At 41.5% G+C, this 13,241-nt stretch overlaps 1 protein-coding gene across 1 annotated transcript in view; it reads right to left on the reverse strand.

Annotated features, from left to right (window-relative positions):
• The window catches only part of TRAPPC10 (trafficking protein particle complex subunit 10), a 97,743-nt gene that overhangs the window by 10,754 nt on the left and 73,748 nt on the right, over positions 1–13,241 (reverse strand). Inside the window, exons 15-20 of the mRNA XM_060234183.1 lie at positions 12,290–12,431; positions 11,096–11,254; positions 7,004–7,227; positions 6,354–6,454; positions 5,847–5,973; positions 4,428–4,598 (exon numbers count right to left, since the gene is read on the reverse strand). Of these exons, the coding sequence (XP_060090166.1) occupies positions 4,428–4,598; positions 5,847–5,973; positions 6,354–6,454; positions 7,004–7,227; positions 11,096–11,254; positions 12,290–12,431 (924 nt within the window). The remainder of the gene's footprint in view (positions 1–4,427; positions 4,599–5,846; positions 5,974–6,353; positions 6,455–7,003; positions 7,228–11,095; positions 11,255–12,289; positions 12,432–13,241) is intronic.

Raw genomic sequence — 13,241 nt, forward strand, 5'->3', positions numbered from 1 at the left:
TCAGATAATAGACTTCATGTATTTGCAAGATGGCATTTTTAGCAGGGCAGGAGATGTTCTCATATATAGCAGCAGCCACCTACCCTTGCAATAAATAACCATCACCAGATCTTCTCAGACTCGATCGTCACTCTTAATCTTCAAGAAGTAGCATGGATACACTAAATTATAAGTACTTGACAAGAACCAGACAGGGCCTTCACTGGTGGGATGGAAAGCTCCACACTAACAAGCACATACAGAGGATTAGACAGGAGTAGCCAAAGGTAGCTCTCCAGATGTTTTTTCCTGCAACTTCCATCAGCCCCAGCCATGCTGGCTGGGGCTGATGGGAGTTGTAGGCAAAAAACATCTGGAGAGCTACCGTTGGCCACCCCTGCATTAGAGGATCAACTGGGAATGTCCAACAAGGCCAGCTCAAGGGAAAGAAGGCAAGGAGAGCTTATGCAGGAGAGTTTTTGCAGAGATGGGTGTGTGACCCTGAACATATGATAAAATGAATTCTCTCTGCCACCAAGCGATGATCTCATTTCACCTTCCTGTTCCTCCCAGAATGAGTTCAAGGTAGGGTTGCCAGCTCTGACTCAGGAAATATCTGGGGACTTTGGGAGTGCAGCCAAGAGACTTTGGGGAGGAGCCAGGAGCAAGGTTGAGACGAGCACAATCGAACTCTGGAGTTCTGCCCATCACATTTATATGGACTGAGCTCCTTTTAAATGCCTTCCCTCCACTGGAAATAATGGAGGATGGGGGCACCTTCTTTTGAGGGTCCTAGAATTAGACTCCCAAGTCCAATGTTTTTGAAACATGGGAGTTTTTTTGGAGAGGCGCCAGATGCTGAAAACTCTGTGCCTCTACCTCAAAAAACAGACCCCCCCACAGATTGATTCTGCATTCTACCCTATGAGGACCAGCCACCACAGGGTATAATGGAGTGCCCAGTGGACATTTAACCCTGCTCTTTCTGATAACCCTCAAATGGGGGGAGGACCTCTAAATCAGGGGATCCCCTGCCCCCCAACTGGGGATTGGCAACCCTATTTCAAAGAGAAGCAGGAAATATGGTGCCGTTGCTTTCTATACATAAGCACTCACAGGAAGCCCCAGCAAAAATCACAGAAATGGTATCACAGGGACTTATATGTGTTCCACCTGACAGCCATGAACCACAGTCTGAAGACCATTCATTTAAAGCAGTCAACATTACTTCAAAGTTGTATGACGACCATTATTATGATAAATAGTTCTCAATCCAAATATGCTTCTATGCTGAGAGTTGTCATCAGTATCATTTTAAGACTACTTTATCTTGTTTTAAGCCCCTTTTTGCTTTTACTGACACTTTCTTATTTTACTGCCTTGAAAGGGGGAAAGCAAAACCCAAGAGTTAAATGGCTATAAGCCTGGGTTTTGCTCCCATCCTGTTTGAAGAGGGAAAGCAAAACCAATGGCTTAAATCAGGGGTGTCAAACATGAGTCCTGGGGGCCGAGTCAAGCCCCCAAAGGGCTCCTATCAGGCCCCCAAGCAACTGGCTGTCATCTGCTTCTTTCTGCATTACAGCTTGCTTTGCCAGGCTTGCTTAATAGCACAGGAACTATAGAGCAAAACCTGTATTTTCTCCATTGGCTGAGGCTCCTTGGGGAGGAAGGGGGGGAGGGAGAGCTTGCTTTGCCAGGAACAGCAGAGCTACTGAGCCAAGCCCCTCTTCCTTCTGAGGCTCCTCCCCCTCCTGGCTCACTGGGAAAGGAAGGAAAAAGCCTGAGCTTCCTTTGCCTAGTTCCCTGGGCCCCATGGGAGAAAAACAAAGAAAGCACCTTTAAGACTGAGTGCTAATATTTTAAGGATGTTTTAAAGTTTTTTTTATAAAAATCTTTGGGTTTGTCTGTGTCCTTTATAAACTTTATGTCTCTACTACCTAATCATAAATAGGTACACACATGGCCCAGTCCAACCTGATATGGCTCAGCCCAACAAGGTCCCATTTATGTCAGATTCGGCCCTCATAACAAATGAGTTTGACACCCCTGGCTTAAATGGTTGCGAGCCATTAAAATCCCTTGGTTACACTCCTGCCCTTCAAAGTGGAGGAACATGAAGCCAGCAGGTTAAATGGCTGTCAGCCATTAAAAACCCCTTCCTGGGTGTTTCCCCCCTTCTCCTGGACCTGACAAGCCACAGCAAGGAGAAAAGTGGAAGGGAAATTCCTTCTAGGGCAGTCCCCACCTCCTTTCTTCCAGGAGAATGAAGGTGGAACCAAACTCATGGTTTGGTTTGAGATTCAGGTCAGGAGCTGCTGCAAACACCAAACCATACCACTTTTTGGGGGGTTGTGCCCATCCCTAGTTACCACCACTATTTCAATAGACATTCTCTTTAACCCAACAGAAGAAAAGCTAAAGTGCTCATTAGTGAAAAAAAACCACTGGTAGTTCTTGTAAGACAGCTGTTTCCTGACATTCAATGCTGTTTGCAAAAATGGCTATTTTACACTGTTGGTCTTAAAAGTGCCACTGGACTAATACTTTGTTTTGCTTCTTCAGACCAACACAGGTACCCACCTGAAATGATTGAATCTAGCTACATGGCTGAAACAGTAGACCCATAAAATAAACACTTACCAACTATATTATGTTCAACATATTGCCTGAAACAGCCTCCCAAGTGGCATTGCTCCAAACCATAGCTGCAATATCTAAGATAGCTTCCTCACAGATCCCTGTTCTCAAATGGGGAGCCTCTACACCAAGGGTGTTGAACTCATTAGTTATGAGGGCTGGATCTGACATAAATGAGACCTTGTCGGGCCAGGCCATGTGTGTCATGAAATGTAATGCCAAGTAGCAGACACAGACAAACACAATTAAACAATTTTTTTTTTTTTAAAAAAACCCTTAAAATAAAGCATGCTTAAAACTTTAGCATTCTTGCAATATTTTATTTAACCGTCTCTGATAACTGACACTGAGGCATGGGGGGAAAGGAAGCCAAAGGGATGTTTGTTATTTATTTTTAAATAGTGCTTGTGCAACCATGTGCTTTTGCAAACCTTGGTGGATACAGCAAATAAAAGGGAGAAACTTAAAGGCTTGTTGTGCTGTCTGCCTCAGAAGCCCCCCCTCACTTTGGAAAAGAGAGAGAGATGCCAGCATTTCTCAGAAGCCCTGGAAACAAAGCAAAAATGTTTTGAAAAACAGGGGTGCTGAAAACCCATGCCTGTGTTTCTCAAGCCACCCCACCTTTCAAACTGTGTAGAAAGAACTCCTAAAAGCCTGTGTGCTGCATATTTTATTTAAAAGCTTCCTGGTGACTGTTTTAGAAAAAGAGAGGCATTTGAGCTTCCCCCACCTCACTTCCTCCTTCTCTGCTCCCAGCAGCTGGGGCTTCCTTGCTCTAGTAGGCTTTAAAAAATATGGGGGCTCACACTACAGCTGAGGCACAGACACAGAAAGCCTGCTTTTTAAAGCATGACCCCTCCAAAAAGCCTCCCATTTTTTCTTCTCCAGGGAGATTGACCTGAGCAATAAATCATCCAACCAAAAAGACCCAGTACTGAAAGAGTTACCAGCCGTTTGTGAAGACACAGTCCCAGGCAGTTGACAGTGAAGAGGGGGAGGAGGAGGAATGCCTCAGCCAATCAGCACATGTCTTTAAAGGAGAAGGAAAGATCATGCGTGCACACACAGACGCTTTGCAACGCTATAGCTGGCCATTTCACACAGTACAGCATAGCGATTCAGAAACACAAGGCAGGGTTTGATACTAGCAGAAGAAACCACTTTTCATTAATAATGGCTCAGCCATGCCCTGCTATCAGGACACAAGTGGAAATGTGTGAATAGGTAAATATATTCTGTTAGCAGCCAGTTACTAAAACAGATCTGTCTGAAATGGCAAGAAAGATTCGTTAGTGAGTAGTTACTAAAACGGAATACATAGGCTATTTGAAAAGGGCCAACGTCTGTGCTGTAGCAATCTTGAGTATGCTGTTCAGGTATTGTTCAGTTGTGTATCTGTAAGTTGCAAACTTACTTTTGATTTGTTCCCAGGCCTGATAGGATCCCTCTGGGGGCCTCATCCAGCCCCCAGGCTGCATGTTTGACACCCCTGGTCTACACTATCTACACTATCATTAATTAATATCAGAAAGTCCAGTAGCAACATGGAAACCCCATGATTGCAAGAATCCACTAGGTAAACTCCTTTAGATGCTGCAGTTGCAGTGCAGCTCACTAGCTAAGCAAAGGCTGTTTCAGCCTCTAGATGGTAAATGTAAAGCACAAACAAGCACTCCTAGACTCCTGCAAGATATACTGGACTAACTTGTGTGCAGATTTTTACTCTGCTTTTACTGAACCTGTTTGCTTCTTATTTGACAGTTCTTCCCCTCCTTATCTTGTTATAGTTTAGTAAGGTAAGTAAAACTTACAAAAAAGTTTTCCAACTGGAATTCATAAATGTACGGCTTCAAAGAAAGTGAGTGCTCTTCAGAGGGAGCAGGACGGAAGCTCACTGAAAACTGACACTGCAAGGATGAGGGGAGATCTTTTGTCCACTTCAGTTCCCATACAAAAAATACTGCTTGCTTACTATAGATATGCTGAAAGAAAGAGAAATTCATCCACAGCTATTGTACTGTGTACTGTGCAGTGTAATAATATACAAGCCTTAGTTTAGAATAAATATGAATAGATTTACAATGTATTGGTAAAAATGTAAATGTATTGGTTAAATGTAAATATATTGGTTAAATTGTTGGTAGCCACTCTGCAAAAGGTGGAATATAATTTGTTAAAGAAAATGTAAAGAGCAAAATGTCATAGCTGCAGGTATAATAAAACTGTTTACATTTCAAAAAAAGTTATTCTACTTCATTAATTTCTTCTTATTATAAAAACTTAGTACTGCACTACATCAAATTCCTAGTTATATCTAAAATGTATGCTATATCATTCCGCATGGAGGCAAAATAGATCTGTTGAATTTATGCATATATAATTAGCCAAGATCTCCATAAGTCAGCATTCCACAGAAATAGCTTCTGGTTATATCTAGTTAGCATGTCTTAGTTATTTTTTGCTTGCAACCACTAGAGGAGATCAGGTTTATATCAAAACACAAATAAGTTTTCATTTCTCTAGAATGGTCTTTCTGCTCTTATGTTCTTACCCTTTCCACATTAATTACTTTTCCCCTAGTACATAACATCAAGAAAAAGGACTCCAGTTCAAATTGTATAAGACTATACAATTAAAGGAGTAACTGTATAATTTTAGTACAAGATGCAAGGTCAAATGTGTTTTTGACTTCATTGGGGAACTTAAGTGTGGTATTTGAGATCTAGCCTCCTTTCATATTGCTCTCTGGTTTTCCTTTTCTCTGTACTTAATTGAAGTTTTAATACAGGTGACAAACAGCTTATCCTAAAATGGCAGTTCAAGTAACCGGCAATATGTTTCCAATCACCAAAAAAATCAAATAATGTACCTATTTTGAGCCTCATTACTTTCCAAAAAGCTCTTCTGGGAACTTTTTAGGCCCCATCAATCCTACCAGAGTCCTTGATCCCAAAACATCAGTTGGCAACCCCTTCATACACATGAACAAAAGAACCTTAACAGCTTGGGATACCTGTTTCTTTTCAAATACTTATGGAAGTGTCACAGTAATTGTCTGTTTTTCAAAACACACTTTGGTCTGCTTGCTCTTTTACAAACGCCATGTGACTACGTGCCACAAGTTTTCTGGCACAAGCAACTTATTAATGCCTCTAAATCTCAGATTCCGAGTAAACAGTATAGAGCAAAAATTCATACAATTCATGAACAATAAACCTGAGATACTTTACCTGCTCAGCTTTGGAATTTAGAGGATCCAGAATTAGATCTGTACAATTCTCAGAACTTTTTAGATTACTGTCAGATAAATGAAAACAGATTTCGGACATGTTCTGAACACAAACTTGTACGTATTTTCTAAAATAAAGAGGAAAGATCAAAATATGCATCTTAATATTGCAAAGAACTATTACATAAAATATTTAATCCCCAGTATGTCAGGTTGTGGTTCTCCTCACCCCTCCAATAAAGGCTTAAAAGTAGTGGTTTCAAAAGTATTCTTCTCAGTGTTCATCATGCTAATTTATATTTAAACAAGGCAATTGTCAGAGTGCGATTATCAAAAAATATTCTAGATTCTTCTTTTAAAAGGCAACAAATAAAAAAGATACCCCACCATGCAATTAAAGCCAAAAGACAATGAGAACATTAGACATTTGGCTACAGAGATATTTTTCTAAACTCCTTGTAGCCGAATTAAACTAACTGGGATAGTGCTGAGACAGAAAGAGGGTTACCTTTTGCCTGCTGATAATAAGGAATATTTGGCCTTAAAGGGTATACTGAATGTAAGTGCAATAATTGTAGAGTAAATTGACCATGGACAATCAATGGTTACCTGCAAGGAAAAATAAATTTCTTATCTGGAATACTAAACATTTAATTCCCCCCTCCTGCCCCATTTTATCCAGCTCCAACATTTTCTAGAAGTTGTCTATCCAAGTATGGCAGGAAAAAACAACAGAGCTTTTCTGCCTGTTTACAGTTTCAATATACTATTCATACAAGGAGCGTTTTAACACAAGGCGGCTGAAATAGGAATAAAATCACATAATTTGCAAATCCTTTGAAGACTTTCTTTTTATTTAGGAATAAATTAATTTGAACAAAGAAAATTTTAGTTTAAAAGTTATGCATTGTCCAAAATAGTATGGAAGTACTGAGCTCATAAATCTTTGACAAATCAAAAAAGAATGCTTTTAATAGGCAAACTGTAAGTATACTTTAATTGTAGCATGTAACAGGACATCAACCTTCCAAAGAGAATGAATTTTTAAAAATAAATAGGGAAAGTTAAATATGTGCCATTTTGTTCAGTTTTATCTTTAATATTCTCTAGTTGAAACAAAGTTTTAAAATTAAGAACCTGCTATTCGTACTTGCTTACTTTTTGGTCAACTGTAGCCATGCGATTGTGAGAAGTCTCCTCTTTGCTTTTTCTCTGAAGCTCTTTACATACATTTTCATTTTCCACCATACATACTGGGGTTGATGGTAAATACAGAACTTCAAGTTCAAAGGCAATTACATGATAAGCAGGAGCCATTGGCAAGCTGATGCTAGTGATTTTCTCAGATGACTGGATCATAAGTGATGCTTCTGATGCCTTTTCTAGAAAGATTTAAAAAGTTGTATTTTGCATGGAGTACATGAACATTCAAAGTAGAATGCCAGAGAGAAATGAAGTAGATGTTATTTTATCTCTTCTAGAATGCTCAGGGCTGCTAATCCCCAGGTGGGATATGGTAAACAAAAGTGAGACTCATAGATGAAGGTGGAAGGAGATAAAAAGCAACACTTCCGTGTAAACTGTCTGAACAGAATTCTTAAATAAAGACATAAACATCAAATTAGCAAAATATCTAGTTTCCTTATTAGTGCAACTTATGAACATAGAAAACCAAAGAAACAAAGCAGTAAACTAGAAAAGGACGCAGCCTACTAAATATCTCAGTCCATAAATAGTTCAACAGGTAAGTCCATTTTTCTTTTTCTTTCAGGTCTGATGTCCACATTCTTGGTGTGCTGAAGTGAGGTAGACTGCAAATCACGAAGGCAGCATTAATGCATCCAGAAGATTCTCTGGTGTGAAATAATTAAAAGAAAGTCCTCTTATGCAAGCTCAAGCTGAATGGGCTTCCCGGGAGTTCTAAGCCTCTTTCTTATCTGCTGGGCTTTCTCCAAGCTTTAATGCATGTCCTAGCACTTCCAACCAATCAAAATTCTTTCCGCTCTCTTACACTTTCCAATCAGGTTACAATCTCCAAGTGGGAAGTGTAAGAGTGTGGAAAGAATTTCAATTGGTTAGAAATGCTAGGACATACATTAAAGTTTGGAGAAAGTCCAGCAGGTGAAAATGAAGCTTAGAACTCCCAGGAAACTCATTCAGCTTGAACTTGCAAAAGAGGACTTTCATTTAATTATTTCACATCAGAGAATCTTCCGGATGAATTAATGCTGCCTTCATGGTTTGCAGTCCACCTCACTTTAGCACACTGGGAATGTGGACATTAGATCTGAAAGGAAAAAAAATGGACTTACCTGTTGAACTACTTATGGACTGAGATATTTAGTAGGCTGTGTCCTCTTCCAGTTTACTGCTTTGTTTTGTTGGTTGTCTGTGTTCATAAATTGCACTAATAAGGAAACTAGATATTTTGCTAATTTGATGTTTTATGTCTTTATTTCTTTAAGAATTCTATTCAAACAGTTTACATGGAAGTATCACTTTTGATCTCCTTCCAATCCCCAGGTGGGGGCCAGGGATTCCCCCAGTTTGAGGCCCTCCCCCCACTTCAGGGTCATCAGAAAGCGGAGGGGAGGGAAATGTCTGCTGGGCATTCTATTATTTCCTATGAAGACCGATTCCCATAGAGTATAATGGAAAATTGATCCGTGGGTATCTGGGGAGGCTGCTTTTTGAGGCAGAGGCACCAAATTTTCAGCATATCATCTGGTGATTCTCCTCAAAACACCCCCCCAAGTTTCAAAAAGATTGGATTGGGGGGGTCCAATTTTATGAGCCCCAAAAGAAAGTGCCTCTATTCTCCATTATTTCCTATGGAAGGAAGGCATTTAAAAGGAGTGTGATCCCTTTCAAAGTAATGGCCAGAACTCCCTTTGCAGTTCATTTGTGCTTGCCACACTCTTCTTGCTCCTGGCTCCACCCCTAAATTTATTTATTTATTTATTTATTATTACTTTACATTTATATCCCGCCCTCTCCGCAAGCGGACTCAGGGCGGCTTACAATATCATAAAAACAATCAATTCCATAAAACATATAAAACCATAATTCACTTATCAATTTAAAACTATTTGCACTGTCTCAATCCAGTCTGGCGGTATTGGGTTCTGACTATGATCGCCAGCTTCTGTAGGATGTCCGGTGGCAGCCCATTTTCAGTCAACCAGAAAAGCCTGTCTAAACAGTTCGGTCTTACAGGCCCTGCGGAATGCCGACAAATCCCGCAGGGCCCTTATAGCTTCTGGGAGGGTGTTCCAAAGTTCTGGTGCTGCAACCGAGAAAGCCCTGGATATTGTTGCGCATAGCCTGGCTTCTTTTGGGCCAGGGGCAGACAGCAGATTTTTTGTCCCTGATCGCAGTGCTCTCTGGGGAAAGGCGGTCCCGTAGATAGGCAGGTCCCTGACCATAAAGGGCTTTAAAGGTTAGTACCAACACCTTGAAGCGAACTCGGAACACAACAGGCAACCAGTGCAGCTCTCTCAGCACTGGCTGAATGTGCTCCCGTCGTGGTAGCCCCATTAACAGCCGTGCCGCAGCGTTCTGCACTAGTTGTAGTCTCCGGGTTAGCGTCAGGGGTAGCCCCATGTAGAGAGCATTACAGTGATCTATTCTTGAGGTGACCGTAGCATGGATTACCGTCGCTAAGTTGCTGCGCTCCAGGTAAGGGGCCAGCTGCCGTGCTTGCCGAAGATGGAAAAAGGCAGATCTAACAGTGGCTGCCACCTGAGCCTCCATTGTAAGGGAGGACTCAAGGAGCACGCCTAAGCTCTTGACCTTGGGGACCAGTATCAGTGGCACCCCGTCAAGGGCCGGCAGCTGGATCTCTCTCCCCGGACCGCCCCGACCCAGGTAGAGAACCTCCGTCTTCATCGGATTCAATTTCAGTCGACTCAGTCTGAGCCAAGAGGCCACGGCTTGTAATGCCAGGTCTAGGTTTTCCAGGGTACAGTCAGACTGGCCACCCATCATTAGGTAGAGCTGGGTGTCATCCGCATATTGATGGCAACCCAGTCCATACCTCCTGACAATCTGGGCAAGGGGGCGCATATAGATATTAAATAGCATCGGGGATAGGACCGCTCCCTGCGGCACCCCGCAACTAAGGGAGTGCCTCTGGGATGCTTCCTCCCCTATCACCACCCTTTGTCCCCGATCTTGGAGAAAGGAAGTCAGCCACTGCAAGGCAGATCCCTGTATCCTCACATCGGTGAGGCGGTCAGTCAGTAGCTGGTGGTCAACCGTGTCAAAAGCGGCTGACAGATCTAATAACAGCAGCACTGCAGAGCCGCCCTGATCCAGATGTCGCATACCATCCATGAGGGCGACCAGAACTGTCTCCGTCCCGTGACCTGGCCGGAAGCCGGACTGGAATGGATCCAGTGCGGAAGTGTCCTCCAGGAATCCCTGCAGCTGAGTCGCCACCGCCCGCTCTATTACCTTACCCAGTCTCCTGGCTCCACCTCCAAAGTCTCCAGATATTTCTTGAGTTCGACTTGGCAACCCCAAGAATGCTCAACGCATGGTGTTTCTTTGGAGCAACTGCATTCTGGCCACTGTGTGCCATCATTATACAAATATAATGAAGTCACAGCTCATCAGTTTGTAGTAGCTTTCTATTAAGAACTCTCTATTAAGAACTCCTTATAGCTAAACATGATTTCGAACTCTTTCATATAAAACAAAAGGATGGTTTGATACAAGATCTGTCACCAGTGGGAGAGGGAGCAACATGAACACTTTAAGCAGTTTCTCCACTCAATACTCTCACACTCAGTCTTCTCCTCTACACCCCCCCCAACCCCCCCCCCCCCCCTTCACTCAGGAGTGATTCAAAATCCACAATGGAAATACGCTAACAGAATAGCTTTGGTAAGCACTTCCTGCCTAAAGAAAGAAATCTTCTCATCTGCAGAGTACTTAAAGTAAATTAACAACTAACTCTGCTTTGAACTGCTAGGACTCCAAGCTGCATCGAAAGTTAATTCCTGCAGAAATATTTTCTACAATGTGTGCAGGGAAGGCAATGGAGAAGTAACCTCCAACCTCCTCAGCTGTGGCCTATATTGTAACCAAAAAGCTTTGGTATATGGATTTGTATACTAAAGTAGCTTCAGTGTGTGGCTGTCAAAGCATTATTATCACAACTATTATTACTACAGTGCTTAGATATATTTTTGTGCTTCCCTTGCTAGAATCTCCAAAATTAATTTATATAGCACCAAAATTGCATACCCTTGGTGTTTGAATAAATCACTGCTTTGCTCTCTGGATGGTACAGGATTGGCATAGCATCAGCATTACTAAGCTGCAGGGCATCACTGTTCTTCATGGTGTAATGGCCAGTGGTCACCGTAAATTTTACCTTCTGCGGAATCCCAGCCAAAAGAAGGTCTGTTAAAAAACAGGCGACAAAGAGAAACACTTAATCCTGTTGGCCCTGGGCACCTACAATGAACTTATAAGGCCAATAAATAATTCATGAATAGGCTTTGAAGAATTAACTGTGACAACCCCATTCTGATACAGTTTAAAAGTGATACAATATTATGCCAAATGCACTTCAGTTAATCCAGTTCTTTTAGCAGAATGGAAGGGTTTTAAGACCAGTGGATTCAGCTCTGCAATAAGTTCCCAACTAAATTTACACAATCCAAAAGGGACATTTAAAAACCCTTTCTCTTTGAGAACCTTTCTCACATAAATGTTGACTGGCTCCTTCCATTACAGGCCACAGTTCAAACAAAATTCCTAAATTTGTGAAATGGGAGAGGAGGAAAATCAAACCACACCTCTTCAAATCACACTGATATGGTCAGATGGTTATCAGAGAAGGACAGTACCATTTACTTTCCAGTAAGATTCATTAGATGAGTCTCCTTGGTCTCACCCAGGGAAAGAATGTACATTTGTCTCCAAAGTATACAAAAGTGCCTAACTGTCCAAGGCATTAACAACTATGTTTTCAGATCACTTCCCATCAGCATTATGTTTCCACCAGTTGATAGCCAATACTCTTAATAGTTATTTTACAGTACTGTGTGATGATGTAACAAATGACTTGTAACAAGTTACTAATATGAGGATGGAGCCAAATTCTCACAAGCAAAAAAGTATATAGAAGCAGATATTCCCTGCCTTCCCCAAAAGTCCCCTGCATACACAAGCCAAGTTTACCCCATTCCTGGAAGAGTGAGCAATTTTGCCTGATTCACACTCCTTATTGCAACCCCCTGCACTACACAGCATAACGCTCAGAGGGGGGGAGGAGAAGGAGATCAGTTTCAATAAGTTTCAAGGATATCAGAATCCAAGCCATGGTTCTTAAAGACAGCATTCATAAAATGATTAAGTGCACTGCAAACTGGGTAGCAACCATCTTGGACATCTAGAGAGAAAAATAAATTAGTACAGTTTCTAGATACCTACCAGTGCATGGTTCCACTTTTAGCTGTGGCTCCTGGGAGTAGACATCATACTGCACAATTGGGTAAATATGAGGAAGGGCAAACTGCATTTTGCCCACTGAAATGCATAACTGCCTGAGTGTATATGTCCCAGGTTCCTTGCCCTGTAAGAAATGATTATTTAAAAAAACCAGTCTACCAGAAGGCTGTTCTGGAGTACCTGTGCAGAGAAAGCAGTAGTTCATAATATTCATCATACATCATCATACAAAAACCAACTCTTCAATTCTAAATCTGTGTGCAGATGTTATGCCATACATAACATAGCTGCTCATGCATTTGTCACTGTCAGCATGCCTCTTTTTATTATACATAGAGCAATAAGTGTCAGAGCAGCTTTAGTCATTCTTCGACCATATTTGGTTCTATGTAGAGAGGATTTGTCCTCATACAGTAAGAAGTGCTGCATATGCAATATGGATGGTATAAACAATATTAAAACTAGCAAGCTGCAAATGAGTATTTTTCCCCTGGCACCCAAAACCTGTGCTTCTGAAGTGAGAAGACACTACTAGATTTAAAGAACCAGGAAATATTGCTCATTCCAGCAGACTAATAAGTATGCAAGCAATCAAGTCAGTTTTGTGACACAGATTCATTGATTTTTCCAAGTAGTTGAAAAATTCATAACCAGCAATGGTTTCCAAAGATGGTGTTACAAGATTGCTTGTTTGGCTTATGTCCCTAAAATACCACAGTTTTTATATCAATACATAGTATGGAACATTCATCAGTGGAAATATATTTAAATCATTTGAACAAATGTTGTGGTATTATATCAAGGTATATATCTTTTAGCATTGGCGGTTAGCAGAGCCAGAGCAGTGGTTAAAAGTGTCAGAACAGGATCTGAGAGACACTGGTTCAACCCCTATTCTGCCACAGAAACTCGCTGAGTTATTTTCAACCAGTCT

This window comes from Heteronotia binoei, chromosome 3, assembly GCF_032191835.1.
Source record: "Heteronotia binoei isolate CCM8104 ecotype False Entrance Well chromosome 3, APGP_CSIRO_Hbin_v1, whole genome shotgun sequence".
NCBI classification, from domain to species: domain Eukaryota; kingdom Metazoa; phylum Chordata; class Lepidosauria; order Squamata; family Gekkonidae; genus Heteronotia; species Heteronotia binoei.